The 16,992-nt window shown below is 36.7% G+C and overlaps 1 protein-coding gene across 5 annotated transcripts in view; it reads right to left on the bottom strand.

Annotated features, from left to right (window-relative positions):
* Positions 1 to 16,992, bottom strand: part of cacna1ab (calcium channel, voltage-dependent, P/Q type, alpha 1A subunit, b) — an 89,208-nt gene that overhangs the window by 49,700 nt on the left and 22,516 nt on the right. For all 5 annotated transcript variants that reach the window (XM_043252278.1, XM_043252280.1, XM_043252279.1 and 2 more), the window contains exons 4-15: positions 4,658 to 4,749; positions 4,427 to 4,579; positions 4,155 to 4,342; positions 3,957 to 4,060; positions 2,740 to 2,855; positions 2,017 to 2,052; positions 1,842 to 1,928; positions 1,495 to 1,701; positions 1,175 to 1,287; positions 880 to 992; positions 348 to 479; positions 136 to 208 (exon numbers count right to left, since the gene is read on the bottom strand). In XM_043252278.1, the coding sequence (XP_043108213.1) occupies positions 136 to 208; positions 348 to 479; positions 880 to 992; positions 1,175 to 1,287; positions 1,495 to 1,701; positions 1,842 to 1,928; positions 2,017 to 2,052; positions 2,740 to 2,855; positions 3,957 to 4,060; positions 4,155 to 4,342; positions 4,427 to 4,579; positions 4,658 to 4,749 (1,414 nt within the window). The remainder of the gene's footprint in view (positions 1 to 135; positions 209 to 347; positions 480 to 879; positions 993 to 1,174; positions 1,288 to 1,494; positions 1,702 to 1,841; positions 1,929 to 2,016; positions 2,053 to 2,739; positions 2,856 to 3,956; positions 4,061 to 4,154; positions 4,343 to 4,426; positions 4,580 to 4,657; positions 4,750 to 16,992) is intronic.

Below are 16,992 nucleotides of genomic sequence, written 5' to 3'. Positions count from 1 at the left end.
ATATTCGCACACACAAGATTATTTAAGTAGAATAATCTGTTTTATTTATCTGTATATACCCTATAACGCTGGCTATGCAGGCAGCTGACTTGGTATTATAACAGACCTACTTCTGAACCAACATAACCAACCCACCTGAAATACTGTCATTATGGCAGCAGGGAAAGTATCGAAGTTTGTTGGAGGAGTGCCTTGCTCAAAATTAAATCTGGCAAAAAAGAAAACATTAAATGGCCTTTTAGAAAAACATGCTATGCATAGTTATTGGTCATCTGTATCTAACTGAGAAACAGTAAAAAGTAAGTGAAAAATAAGGAGTTGGTAGCCGGGTGTAGATCTATACTGACTGTCCACCAAACAGCTGCATCCCGAGAAGAGCAAAGACCACGATGAAGAGGAAGAGAAGGAACAGTAAACTGATGATGGACTTCATGGAGTTCAGAAGAGACACTACTAGATTTCGCAAAGATGCCCAGTATCTGAAAAAGACAGAAAGAGATCTAGTATTAAAAACCTAAACTGGAGCATTTAAATAGCACACACAAAATTGAAAAGTGAGAGTACATTGCTTAGATTTGCAGATTTGCAAATATAGTTTTTGGACTACTGCTTCATAATGTTTTTTGTTAGTTTTAGAGCTTGACAGCCTCTGTCTCCATTGACTTTCCCTATTGAAAAGCGCAGCGTTGCATGCGTTTTTTCCCCACAAGCATGGAATGATGTGACCTTAAGAAATATTTTTTAGTTTAAACTGTTCTTTTAATCTAAACAAGCCCCAGTGAAAAAAAAAATCTGCATTGTTTCAGATCCCAAAATGAGGACAACACACAAACTGACAAAACTTTGTGATGGACGAAGCAGAGGTTAAATTAAACGCACTTGGTGACTTTGAAGATCCTAAGTAGTCGGAGAGCTCGCAACACACTGATTCCAAAGGACGTCCCAGGTTTCACCATGGCCCAGACCACCTCAAATATGCTGCCAACGATGACCTGAAACACGCATACAGCCAAATCCCAAAACAAATAAGGAACACTCCGAGGACTGGCTAACAAGGACTTAAGTCTGCATCTAATGTAGGCCATCGGCTTGCAGAGGTTAAAAACAGAGGCAGAGTAAAAAGAGAGAGAGAAAGTGAGACTTTAAATGGGCCAAAAGAGAGAAGGGCACTCACGGCACAGTCGAAACAGTTGAATGAGGAGTGGAAATAAGGGCGCGTCCCCAGTCCGTACATCTTAATCAGCATCTCTGACATAAAGAGGCCTAGGAAAATGAACTCAGCATAATCTGGAGAAAAAGAAAAAGAGAGACAAGACATATAAAGTGCAAGAAAAGAAAACAGAAGTGAAGCAAGAGGGGGTTTACTAACAGCAGAAGTAGAAAACTACAAAAAACTATTTGCAAATGTACAACGGTAAAGCATGCAGAACAGATATGAAATTATGTCTCCAAAAACGACACGAAAACAAAATCGAACAGCTTAGGTTAACTCACAGAGGAAGTCTGACAGTAGCTCGGGCTGGTCGTAGTGTACTACAGCCACACACAGTGTGTTGAGTCCCACCAGGCTGAGGACAGTCCAGTAGAATGCCTGAGTCTTTACAATCTTTCGAATAAAGAAGCGAAGACGTCGCTCTTTCTTGCCAAATCCGGTCCCATCGCCCTTTCCGCTTTTTATGCTCCCACGAGCAAAAGGCGAGCCTAGGAATATGCAAACATAGCATAACATCTGGCACGAATACTATAGGATCTTTAAGTGTAAGCCACTATGCGTTTCAAGAGACAGAAAAATTTTAATTAATCAAACGAGTTGTCTTCCTTAGGATCTGAATAATTCTTACCAACTGCGTCTCCCATGTGGTCCTCTCCCTCTTCTGGATTTAACAGGTCAGCTTTGTTTTTCTTTATGGTGGGCCTGCGACGAGATCCTGCACACAAAAGTATTCACTGTGAATGATTACTGCATTTTAGGCATTAAACAGCAACAGCACCAAACGGGAACATCTCCACACTTACCAGTGCCATCATCGTCCTCTGCGAGTATGACTTCCTCTGTAAAAAGTGACAGAGAGAGCATTGACTTTTCAGTTATTTTACTTGAATATTGTAGATGCTAAAACACAAACAGTTCCAAACTGGTCATTACATTCTGCAGGAAACTAAAGGAATAGTTCACCCAAAAATGAAAATTACACCATAAACTACTCACTCCCGAGCCATCCTAGATGTATATGACTTTCCTCTTTCCGAGTTTTTAAAAAATGTATCCTGGCTCTTCCAAGCTTGATAACGCTGGTGGATAGCGCCCATCCTTTTGAAGCTCCATAAATTGTATATATCCGCAAGTAAGAAAATCGATGAGTTTCTTTGAAAATTTATAATGTAAATTATAATGATATAGATTATAATGTAATGTAAAGTGACTTCCGGTTATTTTCCGTGAGAGAGCTGAGTTCTGGCTTCTTGGCTGTCCTATGACTCATACGTCGTACGTTGAGTCAGAAGTCAGCCAGAACGTTCTAGTACTTGCTGATAAAACTGATTTATGGAGCTTCAAAATAATGGCGACAATCCACCAGTATTACCAAGCTTAAAAGAGCCTGGATAAATAAAATAAAAGACAATGTATAAAGTCATATACACCAAGGATGCCTTGTGGTACTTTATGGCGTAATTTAAATTTTTGGTGAACTATTCCTTTACTATCTATATTTGTGTTTATATGTTTTATACACATACCTGCTTTGCAGATCCACTCTAGATATCCGTTTAGCTCTCTCTCAATCTGCTGCTGACGTTTGAGCTTGAGGAACTCGCTTCTGTTCTCCACACGCTCTCTTTCTTTGGCAAACTCACTTTAGGGGCGGGGTAGTGGGGTAAGACAGAAAGACAGCTGTATAGTCAGCAACTTACTAATCAAAAACTTATTTACATACATTGTTTTATACAAATGAAAGATGGATGAAACAATAGATAAAACAAATAAAACTAAAAAATATGGAGAAAGATGTAATTATACAACAATACATGTCTAGAGAGACAGATAGAACATCAAATAATACACAGATAGAACAGGAAACAAAGAACAACCAATAGACCGAGAGATAAAATAATCAAAAATATAAAATAATGACAGAATGTCTGACAGAACAAGAGATCGATAAATAGACTGATGGAACAAATGATGGTGACAGACAAATGATGGATGGATGAATTGAGCTAGCTAGCTCAGCTGGTTTAACATAGTAAGAAATACTACAAAAAATGTTCAAAATCAAGTGTATCTTAAGCATTAAGGTCTGTGAGAAACGGAAGTTGCAACCGATATTACTTCCATATTGTGACATACTTCTGACAGAAACGAAATATTAAATGAAACACACTGACAATTGGAGGGCCATGGTTAATAATGTTACGCTCATGCCCAAGCCGTCAAACTGATAATACTATTGCGTGATTTGCACAGAATAATTATTCACCACAAATATAGCAATGTGAGCTAACAAATAAATATAGCCAATGTTGATTTCACACAGATTTTAAGTAGTCTTCATAGAATTAATCGAATTTGAACTCTGTTTATTTGAATACTTCCCACAACAGCATTTTGACAGAATTGTGTGTGTATCTGCCAATAAGATGTTAAAGAGAAGAAAATTAGCGATTACATGCTGTCAGAGAGTTCGCTTTCACAGCTTAGCGCGTTAATAACACAATGATGTTAATTAACATCAAACAAGTCCTGCTTTTTATTTTCTAATTTTTGCATGAAAACTGTATATAACGTAAGTAGTAGGCTACTGTGCAACGTGTATATATTTATATACCGCAAAACAATATAGCAAAATCTCTAACATCCGACACTTCACGTCACAATATATACTTTCATACTGCCCAGCCCAGCTATAGATAGATAGATAGAAAAAAAAACAAACAGACAGAAATATAGATCTTACCCTGAGAGGACACCCAACACCAGATTTAGCATGAAGAATGATCCAATGATGATGAGAGGAACATAGTACATCCAGTTCCAGGCACTCCCTAAGGCATCATTGCTCTGTAATACAAGTTTACCCAACATTATTATCTAAAATCTAAAAGTCCATTTTAAAAAACAGAATCATAGTTTAATCATCGCCTTTAACTCTTACATAATAAAGCATGTCAGTCCAACCCTCCATGGTGATGCACTGGAAAACAGTGAGCACAGCAAAAAGGACGTTGTCGAACTGTGTGATGCCATAGTTTGGCCCAAGCCAGTATGTATTACACGTCGACCCTGTCCCACACTCTCGAGCAGGAAATTCTGTACCACAGGGCTGTTCATCAACCATCTCGCCTGGATAATGTAAATGTACAGGGTTTGGTAAAAAGCATACAGTTTTAAAGGTCAACTGTTTTTAGTTTTCTGAGAAAAGCTCACCTGTGACATTGTCGAAACAGGTTTGGTGGAATTTGCCCATGTAGAACTCCAGGCCAATGATGGCAAACATAAGGATGGCCACAAATAAGAGCACGCCGATTTGCAGTAGTGGAATCATAGCCTTCATGATAGACTTTAGCACCACCTGCAGGCCTGGAGAGTAATGGCACTATTGCTTACTGTGCAAAGAACTCTGATAGACATTGAACTGGACAGAGAGAGAACACTTACTTGGAATTCCTGACACCAGTTTTAGAGGCCGTAACACTCTGACTGCTCGCAATGTCCGCAGGTCTAATTCTGACCCCACAGAGGACAGTATACTGGAGGAAAAGCAAAAAGAAAGGAGGCAATGTTTTATGTGCCATTAAAGCCATTTATACAACAGCGGATTTAATCTACATTCTGCTTTTCTATTTGTATAAATCCATTTGTGTATCAGGATATCTCCACATGTCCTGTGAAAGGTAAATTTTGTCATTTGTCTACAGCAAAGTGCAGTCACAAGCAGACACATTATTCTGAGAAGAGGTCAATCGCAGGTAAATAATTGATCAGGCACTGCACTGTTCTCACATCACACACTGGTCTGATCATCTGATCTTTAAACGTGAGTGTGTGTGTGTACGTATGCTATATTTGGTCAGGGTGCTGATCTTCTAATTTATTAAAATTATGTAAATATTTTATTAAAACTTAACAAAACATAAAACATAAAACTAAACTTACATTATAATTATTTTAGAATATTATATATTTATACATATTTATATATACACACATACATACACAAAAACACACACACACATTAAGTCCATCCGTAGTTTAAAAAAAATGAAATGATACTGAATTCAGTATCAAGCCGTTTATCTCAATCTTTTTTCCATCATTTTTCCGCTGCCTTCTGCTGTTGCCTGCATATGCAGCGATGCCAATGTTGCTAAGAGCTCATTCATTAGTGGTTATGATATAGAGCGCCAGCCAATGGCTCAGTCAATAGGCCGTTAACTGCTCTGCCATCACATGCAGCAAACACCTACATAGGCTAAAAGAAAAGAGAAAGAACGAATGGACTGGACAGAATGCAGCAGACTCGTCTCCTGACTCTTTCATTAATGTCTTCTGCTTTTTCAGTCCTTCCTCTTAAGCCATTCAATTGGCAAGAACATTGTGACTAATTTGATCAATGCTCAGAATCATATTAGTTATTTTGTGATGTCACATGGTGCAGTAATGTTTTGAGGATGAGGATGAGATGGCGCCAACCCTCTATTATAAGCCTATAGAATCTGTCTCGAATATTCGCAACCAACCTAAATGGAAAACTTGATCACAGTGCAGGAGGCCGATCCCTTTTTGACCAAACCCAGCTCAGACACAGTATTTGGATGAATCTCTCAGTAATTCATTTACATATATCTACAGTCTCACGTAACAAATAACACCTATTTATGACCCATCTTTCATGATCAATAAGCCCAAGACTGATGCAAATATACATTCGACACTTAAAGAACTGATTTGAGATCAGGACTAAAGTGCTTTGGCTGCTCATACAATATCGGTTTACACTTTATTTCGTGGAACAATGGAAACTTAGATGCGGGAAGGAATAAACTGCCTCCAGGTCAGGCAGTGAAGAACACTTTATGTACAGTAAGTGCAGTGAGGATAACAGAGCACCGCTGACTGCGCTGATATCCTACTACACACTAAAAGGCCTGCGGTAAATTTGATGGAAGAGTGGACTGACGTGTGTTTGTGTGTGAGAGGGAGGGATGGAGGGAGTGTGTGCAAGTTTGAGACAGATGGAAATGTTAAGAGACAGTGAGATTGTGTAGATATGTGCAAAAGTTTGAAGACAGGCTGCAGGCCCTGTTCCCAGGTTAGAAAGGAAGTTGCGGGCCTGTCCACATCTATATGGCTCATATGAACTTATATGTTGTGAACTGTAAAATAAAGTACCATTTGCAGGAAACAGGATGCTGTTTTGAAATATATGATTGATAAATTAACTTGAAATATTTCTTTTAAGTAACTTCAAACCGTTGCTTTAAATGACAACATTTCATGCTAATGCTAGCTATAGCATCCCTGCTGTCAGCACTATGTAACAGTAATGTAATGTAATAATGTAATGTAATGTAACAGTAATAATTAAATATCACTAAGACACTATTATAGACATTATTAAATGTATTAATTCATTTTCATTTACATAGTTTATTATTATTTTTAAATGTCTATTTTGTAGTATTATTTCATTTATTATGTATCATATATTTTATTTTTTATTTGTAGTTCTCAGTTAAACTAATTTAAAAGAACTTTTTTTAAAGGGTTCCTTGGCAAAGACCTGAAATACAGTTCTATTTTTAGCTAACATTAAGCTCTAAATTTGAAAATAACACCATTGACCCCACCCTTAAACCTACAGCACACATAAACCAAACCATAACCATATCCCACCCCAATAGCAGTAAAAGTGAAACAAATACAATATGAATACAATAAGTACACTGCACTTATTTTTTGATGGCCAAGGTGAGTAAATGATCAGAAATTGTTTTATTCAGCAAGTGAACTAATCCTTCAATGTGCACACTGTAAAAAAATCTGTAAAATAAATATGTTTTTGGTTTAACAGATTTAAGTTAAATTTACAGTTAAATACCGTAATTTCATTAACTGATATTAATATACCAACATATTAAAGTACTGAAATCTGTTTTGTACCTTTGAAAAAAACTGATAACCACCAAATGCAGGTAATGATGAGAAAGCTTTTAAATATGAACATATATAAAAGGTATTCAGTGTCATTAACACAAACAGTCATTCAAATTTAAATATGCAATAAACATACAACCCTAATAAACACAACCGATAAGAAAAACTAAAAAGAAACTAAATTTGAAATGCAATGCAGGGAATTCTGGGAACTTCAAATTACATTGTTTTTCTGTAAATTTTACAGGAATTTACTGCTGCATTTTTTTTTACAGTTTTTTCCTTTAAAATCACTGCCATTTTTTTCAGTAAACTCATCACCTAGAAACGCCAATGAAATGGTAAAAACGTAAGTATTATAACAGTAACTGTATTTAAACAAAAAATAAAAAAATAGCTGGCTTATTACCCAGATTTATTCTAAAAATGTTTGTCAGATTTTTATTAAGAAAAAAATTAAGTGCCATTTGTGATTTCACCCTCATACTCATAACTGTTAACTAAGTCTGTATTTCTCACTGTGTTTATTGAGGTAGTCACTGCCCTTTCTCTCAGCACCAGCGGGAGAGTCTTGTGAAGGGAATAAAGTGTGATTTGGGAAGCTCTGGAGAGGACAGACTGAAAGACACATAGTTAGCCCTGAGAATGCAGAGCGGTAAAGGGAAAGAGAAAGCCCCTCGGCCCCAGGGAGCGGACGATGGCAGGGTGAGATAGAGGGATTCACAGGAGCGACAAGGCCTCCGTCTGCTGGGGAAAACCTGACAATCAATCAGAGCACACACACTGACGGAAGGGCTTTCTCTTTTTTACCTTTTCTCCCTACACCAGTTTATTGCTCCTTTTCTATTGCGTCATTAGGTCTGAAGTTTGTAACGTCACACACAAAAAAATCCTTTATAACTTCATAATCCAAATTGAATCAATTGTAAAATGACTGCAATGTAGTGGGGAAAAGGGTGTGGCAATATCTGGTAGAAGTTAGCTGCAGTTTATACGCATATGTGTATGTGTGTGATTAAACGGTTAGATACATGTTACGTTCATACGTTAACATGCTTTAAAAATGTTTCTAAGAATAGATTCCGTCTCGCTCATTTGCTTTAAAAAAAAAATGAGGATGACGATCGTGGAAGCCTCTCTCCAACATCACGCCACCAGGTCTCTCCCCATTCACGGCATCACCATAGCAACCGGCGATTCCTCTTTTACCAGCCTCCTCTCATTCATAACCGTTGCCGTAGCAACGGGCCCTCTGTCATTGATGGAATCTCGTTATTGCCACTGCAACCGGTCCAGGAGTGACAGATAAAGGGTCCCCTTTTCGATTGATCTCCGTTCCTTTCATATGGCGAGGATTCTCTGACTGACCACAGTGTCGCATCTAGACGCAGTTTATGTTTTTGCCTCATTAGTGTGTCCTCTACATGTTACTCATGTTGTCGGTGCAAGAGATCAGCCCGTTTCTGTGATAAAACGGCACAGGAATCCTCCAGCTTTTCGTCGGAGCTGAATCTAGGTCATCCTGATACGCAGCCGAACTCTACATTATTCAATGCTGTACACTCAGGCCCGTGCGTCTGGAAATACAGCGCATTTGTGCGGTATGTAAGGGTGTTCGTTCAGGGATTGTGACAAGGATCTGGTATCACAAATCTTGTCTCTTGTTTCCGTCAAAGTGCTTGAATATGTCACTTCTTTGTTAACCTCTCATATCAGACTTCTGCGTGATGGTTTGATCTGATCTGCAGCTAAAAGGGTTCATTGTCAACTCTGGGAAGGTTTTAGAAGAATTTATTTCATGTTAAGTATACTAGAAATAAATTTACATATTTATGTAAAAATTCTCTGCAATTGTACTTTTACTGTACTAAAGAGGTACAGCTAAACTGGTCAAATAATTTTGTTCATAATGCCCTTTAATTGCTTAGAAGTCTAAATAAAGATATACTGAAATGTATTTAATTGTCCTGAAGTGGAACTATTGCAAATATACTTCATGCACACTTCAAGTATCTTGCATTTAAATACTGATAAATACTGATTTAAATCATACAATCCTCATAAATAGTGACATTAAAACACAATTTATGGCTTAATATTAAGAAATGTGCATTGTGCACAAGTAGTACTCTAAATAAAGTTTAATTTTTAAGTTTTGATATTTTTACGGTACCATATTTCATCTTCATCTTCATGTATCTTTACTTAATTGATAAAGAAAACTGATCATTTTGACTCCTACAGCATATTATTGGCTATTGCTACTTATATACCCATGCTACTTATGACTTGTTTTGTGCTCCAGGGTCACATTTAAGGTTATAGATTTAAATTAGCTTTTAACTTAAGAAACTACAGTTTGGGGTGTGATACAGATATGGATAAAATCACTGTGTTGTCACCTGTGTAGAATTTAAATAAGGTTTAAAGGTGGTGACAGAAAAGCCACATACAATATAACTGGGACTTAGGGATCTTTGAGGTTCTTTAGACCTTAAGCAACTCCTTAGCGATGCAAACATTTTTAAATCTAGTTTTAAATCTCTGATTTTCATGCCATTCCATTGTTTGCTCCTGCTTTTCTTAACACAGCTAATGGTCATTCCCTCTCCTTCCTCTCATCCTCTCAGTTGTTACTAAGCACCTGTGTTTCCCCTGCATCTTCACATTTCTCCACCTCTCCCTTGGCTCCCTTTTTCCCCACAAATGCTTTTTTTCCTATTAGTCCCTACTTGCACTGTTACATCTGTGATGAAAGAAAAATGAGAGTGAGGGAAACATGGAAAACCTCTTCCACCCTTTACTACTGCATAACACACTGATGCAGTCTTTCGCTATCACACACACACGCAGACACAGTCTCTGTCCATTACTGTGAGCCTGGCGGCTTAATCCACCTCTTTCGTTCGCTCTCATTTTCTGTTGTCATTCTTCCCACCTGTCCTTATGTGGAAACTAGCATGTGTGTGGCCTTTTCAAGGACAAGAGAAGGAGCATCTTCACCAACACACACGTGCAGAAGGTGCATGTCGACGTGTGTAACATGACGTGTGTGATGAGAAAGAGAAAGAAAGATAGAGAGAGGTTTTCTACCTGTGTGAATATTGTACCTCTGCCATCACTTCCATTATCATTATTGCTCTGCAGTCATTTAGAGAAAGACATCCTTCCCTTCACCTCCATACAGACATTAACCACACACACACACACACACACACACACCCTGAAACACACTTACTCTAACATCAACACACACTCCACAAACACACTTCACTTAAAGTGCATCTATTCCTGAAACACGCTTTTAACCTGGTGTCCGGTCGACGCAATGGTTCCTTTAACACAGACATCACTTCCTGGACACATACAAGAACACAAGATTACACTGCTATTTTAAGACTTTTTGGGACTCTAAGAGATTTTACTGAGAGGAAAGGAAATGATGCAGGGAAGCAGAAGATGAGTGTAAGAGGCAAGTTAGATTCTAACTCATGCCATATGAATAAAAATCTGCAAAATATATATATATATATATATATATATATATATATATATATATATATATATATATATATATATATATATATATATATATATATATGTAACATTAAAGACCGGATAAATTACTTTCAGCTTTGCAATTAGAGGAATGCATTCAATTTTTTACTTAAATAAAGGCAGCCACGGTGAGCATAAAAGGCTTCTTAAAAAAAAAATTGAAAAGGAAAAAAAAACCTCAATCTCAAACTTACTGTAGAATACCATATAGAATAGAATATATGAAGCTTGGCAAACTGAAAAAAAAGAGGAATTGGTGATGTCAGCCACAGAGGAAAGTTGTTTCAGAGGCAGGGCAAGTTATTACTTTCTGATTTAAGATTATGACAGTTAACTTAGGAATAACATGCATAATTAAGCATACTGCTTAATGTAATGCACTTTAAAGGGTTTTTGAGTGAATACATTCACAAAATGGAGACATTGCACACTGGTTCAAACTTAATCTCAACTGGAGCATGCATGAATTACAAAAACGTCTAATGTCTGTTTTTTTAAATGAAAGATTTCAGCCCAATGTAACCACTCATACTGGTCCATATTTAAACGTTCCTCACGTCCATAACATTCATATTAAAGACTATATGTAAGCGTTTGGACAGAGGGAGATGGCGAACCAAGTAAAAGATAAGCAGAGAAAAAGCGAGAGAGAGTGGTGTCTTCTCTGGCCTTCCGTGATTCTCTCTTATTACATAACATTGCTATGGAAACAGCTGCGCATGGCAGCGCAAAGGTGTGTCCAGAAACTGAGAAATCTTCTACAGACTAAACCATGGTGTTATTCTCTTGGTCTCGCTCACTCTCTCACTCTTTTCCTCTCTGTCTCTCTTCGCTGTGTGTGCCAGTAGTGAAGTCACAGATTGGCACAGAGCAGGCAGCCAATAGCCAGCGCAGTCACGACTCAGGAATCTGCCAAGTAAGAGCTGTACATTGGCAACACGTGCACAAGCACAGGCAGTGGCAGTGATACAAAGTGTGATAGAGAACTAATAACAGTACAGATTCAAAATGGAAGTGGTGCTATATGGTGCAAAATTAATCGAAAGCAAAAAATTAAATATCAAATATCAAAATTAAGCAATAGTAAAACCATTAACATTAAAATAAAAATAAAAACAATATATACAGAAATATTATTATGCTAATGCTAATACTAGCAAGGATTATATATATATATATATATATATATATATATATATATATATATATATATATATATAAATCTACACACACAGTATTATTAATATTATTATAATATGATTAAATGATATGATATATATGATATTAAATATGATGTTAAAATATATAAATTAAACTAAATACATGACTAAATAAGTAAATAAATTCTGAAATTTATGAATATTCATTCATTAATTGATTCATTTAGTCATTTACATATTTAAACAATTATTATGCATTTATGTATTTAGTGGTTTACATATGTAGTTCATTTATTTATATATTTCATCTATTTAATGATATAATAATTAGCATTTTAATATCTTCATTCTAATACTTACTTTTAGATGATGCAGAAGTAAAGACAAAAAGAAAAAATTTTATAAATGAAAAAATGTGTAATATATAACATATATATATATAAAATAAAACCTAAATTCATTAATATAGATTTGCATTAAGTGCAGACTAAAAAACTGACGCTCGGGGGAAAAAAGGCATGCTCATGTCATTATTTGTCAACTACTCAAATGGAGATTCAACATGAGATCTTTCAGACTATCCGCTGTGACCAGTGACCGCTCTGTGACCAGCAGCAAACTCTGCTCAGAGGTCATGAGAGTCTGTCACTCTGCTGTCAAGCTTCATTGACGTCTTGATGTAAAATCTACGAGGTGAAACTAAAATGTAGAACTAGAGCTTTGGAGCTGATGGAAAAGCACTCAGGGGACAGCTGCAAGCACAGCCCTTGTGAGAACCAGCATCCGTGTTCAACTGACACTATAGAGAACTTCACACTCTGAAAACAACACGACTAAAAGTTCAAGCTTGTGAAAAGGAACAATGAAAGGAAACTGGTGTCCAATAGCCTGGTAAGTATATTCATACTAATTTGAATAGTAGTTCTATGTTCTATTCAAAGACAAAGCAACTTAGGATTCAAAAGGCTGAAACAATATAACACTAGCATAGCAGCCAGTTTTCATTATACAACCTGCATTCCTGGGAACGTTGGGCCGGTTTTTAAATTTGAATAAAATGAAAACTGAAAGACTTTCAAATCGCATGAGCCAATATTTTATTCACAATAGAACATAGAGAACATAACAAATGTTTAAACAAGGAAATTTTACACTCTTGTCCACTAAATGAGCTAATTTCAAATTTGATGCCTGCTGCAGGTCTCATAAAAGTCGCAAAGGGCTGAAAAAGCAAGAAATTGTGAAAATATCCAGCTGGGAGACTATCTAGCAGCTAATTAAGTTACTTGACATCAGTTATTTGATGTCTTTAGCATGATCGTCTTTAGATAAAAGGGATGTCTTAAGGTCCCTGATATACTTCAAATGAAATCGAAGAACGAACTGAAATTATGTCATCTCAGAAAAAATAAGGCCCAAAAAAAGTGCCTTTTTCCCCCGGGTTTGCTTCTCATTCAACAGAGGTCAAAATACTGGAAGACAACCACAAACTCGGCAGCTGGAAACCTATTTCAGGCAAGAATGGGACCAAATACCAACACCAAAACTCCAAACACTCATAACATTGATGCCCAGATGTCCTTAAACTGTTCTGAAAAGAAGAGGAGATGCTACACCATGGTAAACATGCCCCCATTCCAACTATCTTGAGACCTGTAGCAGGCATCAACTTTGAAATTAGCTAATTTTGTGCATAAAATGGTAAAATATCTCAGTTTTAAACATTTGTTATGTTCTCTATGTTCTATTGTGAATAAATTATTGGCTCATGTGATCTAAATGTCTTCTATTCAAATGTCAAATTCAAAAATCCCAAGATTTCTGGAATTTGGGTTGTATCACAGTTATAGTTAATACTGTACAGTATACTGGTCTCTTCAGAGTATTATGACTGACATGTACCCACACCTTTAGAAATAGACAATCATATTTAAAGAGTTTTTTTGCGTGGCTGCAGTATGAGGAAAGAATTGGCTCTGTGAACCAACTTTTAAGACCAAGAAAAATCTTCTGCCAGCTGGTAAAGTTGGCAGTGAACTGAACAACTGTGCAAGCAGTAAGCAGTAATCCTGCTATGGCTAGCACCCATTAACTGTCTGTTATTAATTCAGGACTACTGAGTAAACATCACATGACAAAAAAAACAAAGCTGATGTTATTTTCTGATTATTCATATGCCACTGGGCCACTTAAATAGAAAAGAAATGGTCTAAACGTATGAGCCTGAGTCAGTAATTAAAATATTAGTAATTAAGTAAATAAATTGTAATATGTTAATAAGTAATCTTATTTTGATTTAAATAAAATGGCAAAAAGTAAATAAAAAAAATAGCTAAATGCAACTAAAATGTATGGAAGCTGGTTTCCATTATACAGGTTCAAATAAAAATAAAAAAGGTAATTATGATCATTTCTCAATGTGACCTCTTTATCTCACATTTCATGCTTTACTTCTTCAAATTGCAAGTCTATATTTTGCAATTCTGTTATATTCCTCCACTCAGACTATACTAAATTGTTACAAATAAAATAAAATAAAATAAAATAATGAAAACAAAAATAAAATAAATGAAAAGTTCTACTGCACAGAAAGAGAAAAAACATATAGGATAACTTCACTTTCGCGAGGAACACAACATGACAGACCAACATGACAGAATGTGTATCGTGTTCGTTTCAGTAGGTAAAGGTGTGTATGAGTCTGACTGTAAATAGAAATCAAAGCTGCAGGAAGCAGCATGGAGGAGGATGCATTTTATCATCAAAGTGCAGCTCTTTCTCTCGAGCGCACACATACACACGGCGATACTGCTGTGAAAGCCAGCTGATGCTTACAAATGTGTCCAATGTGCGCACACAGCAGTCAGTGTTGAGTAAAAATGTGCATTGAGGATGTAGTTAATGATTGGCCGTGTTCAGTATCACAGCTGTTTGTGTGTGTTAAGATCTACTCGTGTCTAAAAGCAGGGCTAGTTGATTGATCATCTGCAGTAGTGAAAAGCAGGTTACTGCAGCAGCTAACGAAAACACACACACACACACGCTCGCCCTGCTCCTTTACGTTTCCCTCGTTCTCATTCTCTTCCTCTCCCCCTTCCACCTCTATCCTCCATGTTCTAGTTTTGCTCTCTACCTTCTCTTTATTTCTACTTTCACTACTTCCCTGTTGAACAGATAAGGACTGCTGGTTGCATGGTGTGTTTTGAATGCTGGTGTGTTGGCGTACCTGCTAGTCTTCTTAAAGAGACAGCTCAATCAAAAATAATTCTATCATAGCGCAGTCCGGAATTGCATACTGTCTGAGAATATAGTAGGTACTATATTAGATTTTTAACCTATTTTGTGACCATTAAAAAGTATGTTCTATACAGTATGAATATGGATAGTGCAATTGAAAATCGGACATACTATGTCTGCCGTGCGGTTACTGTTATGTGACCTATCAATGTCAGCTGTGTTGCTCCGCTACTATTCATAAATCCTCTCCCATTGCCACATTGTATGTTAAAATTATGACACTTTAGAATCCAGACAGAAGTAGCAGGTCATCTGAGTAATTTTTGTATTTAAAGACACCTGTCTGTTTCTGGCATATTATATAATAGGGAATTATTTGATTTCAGATACAGTGATTTATTCACCTTTCATTCTCATTCAATAAGCCAGATAAGCAACCATGTTTCGTTAAACCATGTTTTTATTTTAACAAAAATAATATTTGGAAATGTAAATTATTTCTGTGATGAAAAAGCTACATTTTCAGTAGCTATTACTGGAGTCTTCACTAAAGACTTTACTTGAGCCTTCAAATCATTATATGCTGATTTGGTGCACAAAAAAAAAAAAAAATCTGTGTTTATTTTGGTGGAAATCATGATAGATTTCTTTAGAATTGTATTATCAATAGAAATTTTAAAAGAACCACATATGCATGAATCAGAAATCTTAAATTTTATAGGTATTCACTGACACTTTTGATCAATTTAATGCTTCCTTGATTTATAAACATGTAAAAAGACATTCCCTGGAATGTCCTAGATGCTTTTTTCATACAAAGTCAGTGTCAATACGGTTAAATCTGTCCCTATTTCATTTTATTAAAAGCAGAAGTCTGTATAAAAAAGAAAGCTATACAGGCATTGAACAACAAGCGAATAATGACAAATATGGGTGCACTACTTCTTTAACTAGCTCAGCCACCCTTAGTCGATCATGATTATCCTGCTAGCTGACCGTTATTTTCCAGCTCCAAAAGCACTAAGCAGCATAAATCAACAGGGACCAACATGGAAATGAAAGGTTTTCAGGGTTTTCGCTCCATCTTGGATTCTTCCATTAGCCTCTGATCTCCTCCTCCTCCTCCTCCTCCTTCAGCTATATGTCTTTTCACATCAACCAACACCTTCTCTCTCTCTTTCTAATTTTCCAATATTCCAAAGCCCAGGGGAATGGAGTAATGGAGTCACATGGCCCTGCCTTCTTTAGCACTGCAATACTACAACACATCCCCCTACACACCCGTCTGTCTCTCTCTCTTTCTCTCATTCTCTCTCTCTCTCTCTCTCTCTGCTTCCCAGTGAGGTGACATTTCAGACGTGCCCTGATGGTTGCTCCCTACAGTGCTGCTGTGATCTGCCTGTGTTTGAGAGTCTGTGTGTGTGCGCGCACGTGTGTGTGTGTGAGAAAGAGTGCTCATTAAGGCATGACGGAGCCAGTGTCCAACCAGACCTCTGCTGTGTACGTAGCATTGCTTCACACAACGAGTTCCAGGAGGGGTGTGACTTTCTCTGTGCTAATTTAGGCCGAGCGAAGAGTACACCGTTTAGTACATGTTACAGATAATGTGCAGTCAGTCAGGTAATAAGGCGATCCATAATCTATTTTATAGCTGAGTTATGAGCTTAAAAAGTCTGAAATGCTAGGTTAAAAATAAAAAGTGTTTTTGCTTTGTCATCTCTGGCTGCACGCGAAAGAAAAATAATGACTACTGTAGTCTGAATTATGAACAAATGACTCTTAATGAATTGATCCAAAAGAGGCACAGACTCTACTGACAATACAAATCATTATACAAAAATATTTGACATCAGAATGCCACCATTGACCTATTATAATCAA

Source organism: Puntigrus tetrazona, chromosome 11 (assembly GCF_018831695.1).
Source record: "Puntigrus tetrazona isolate hp1 chromosome 11, ASM1883169v1, whole genome shotgun sequence".
In the NCBI taxonomy this organism is placed as follows: Eukaryota; Metazoa; Chordata; class Actinopteri; order Cypriniformes; family Cyprinidae; genus Puntigrus; species Puntigrus tetrazona.
This window is presented reverse-complemented; position numbering and strand designations above follow the sequence as displayed.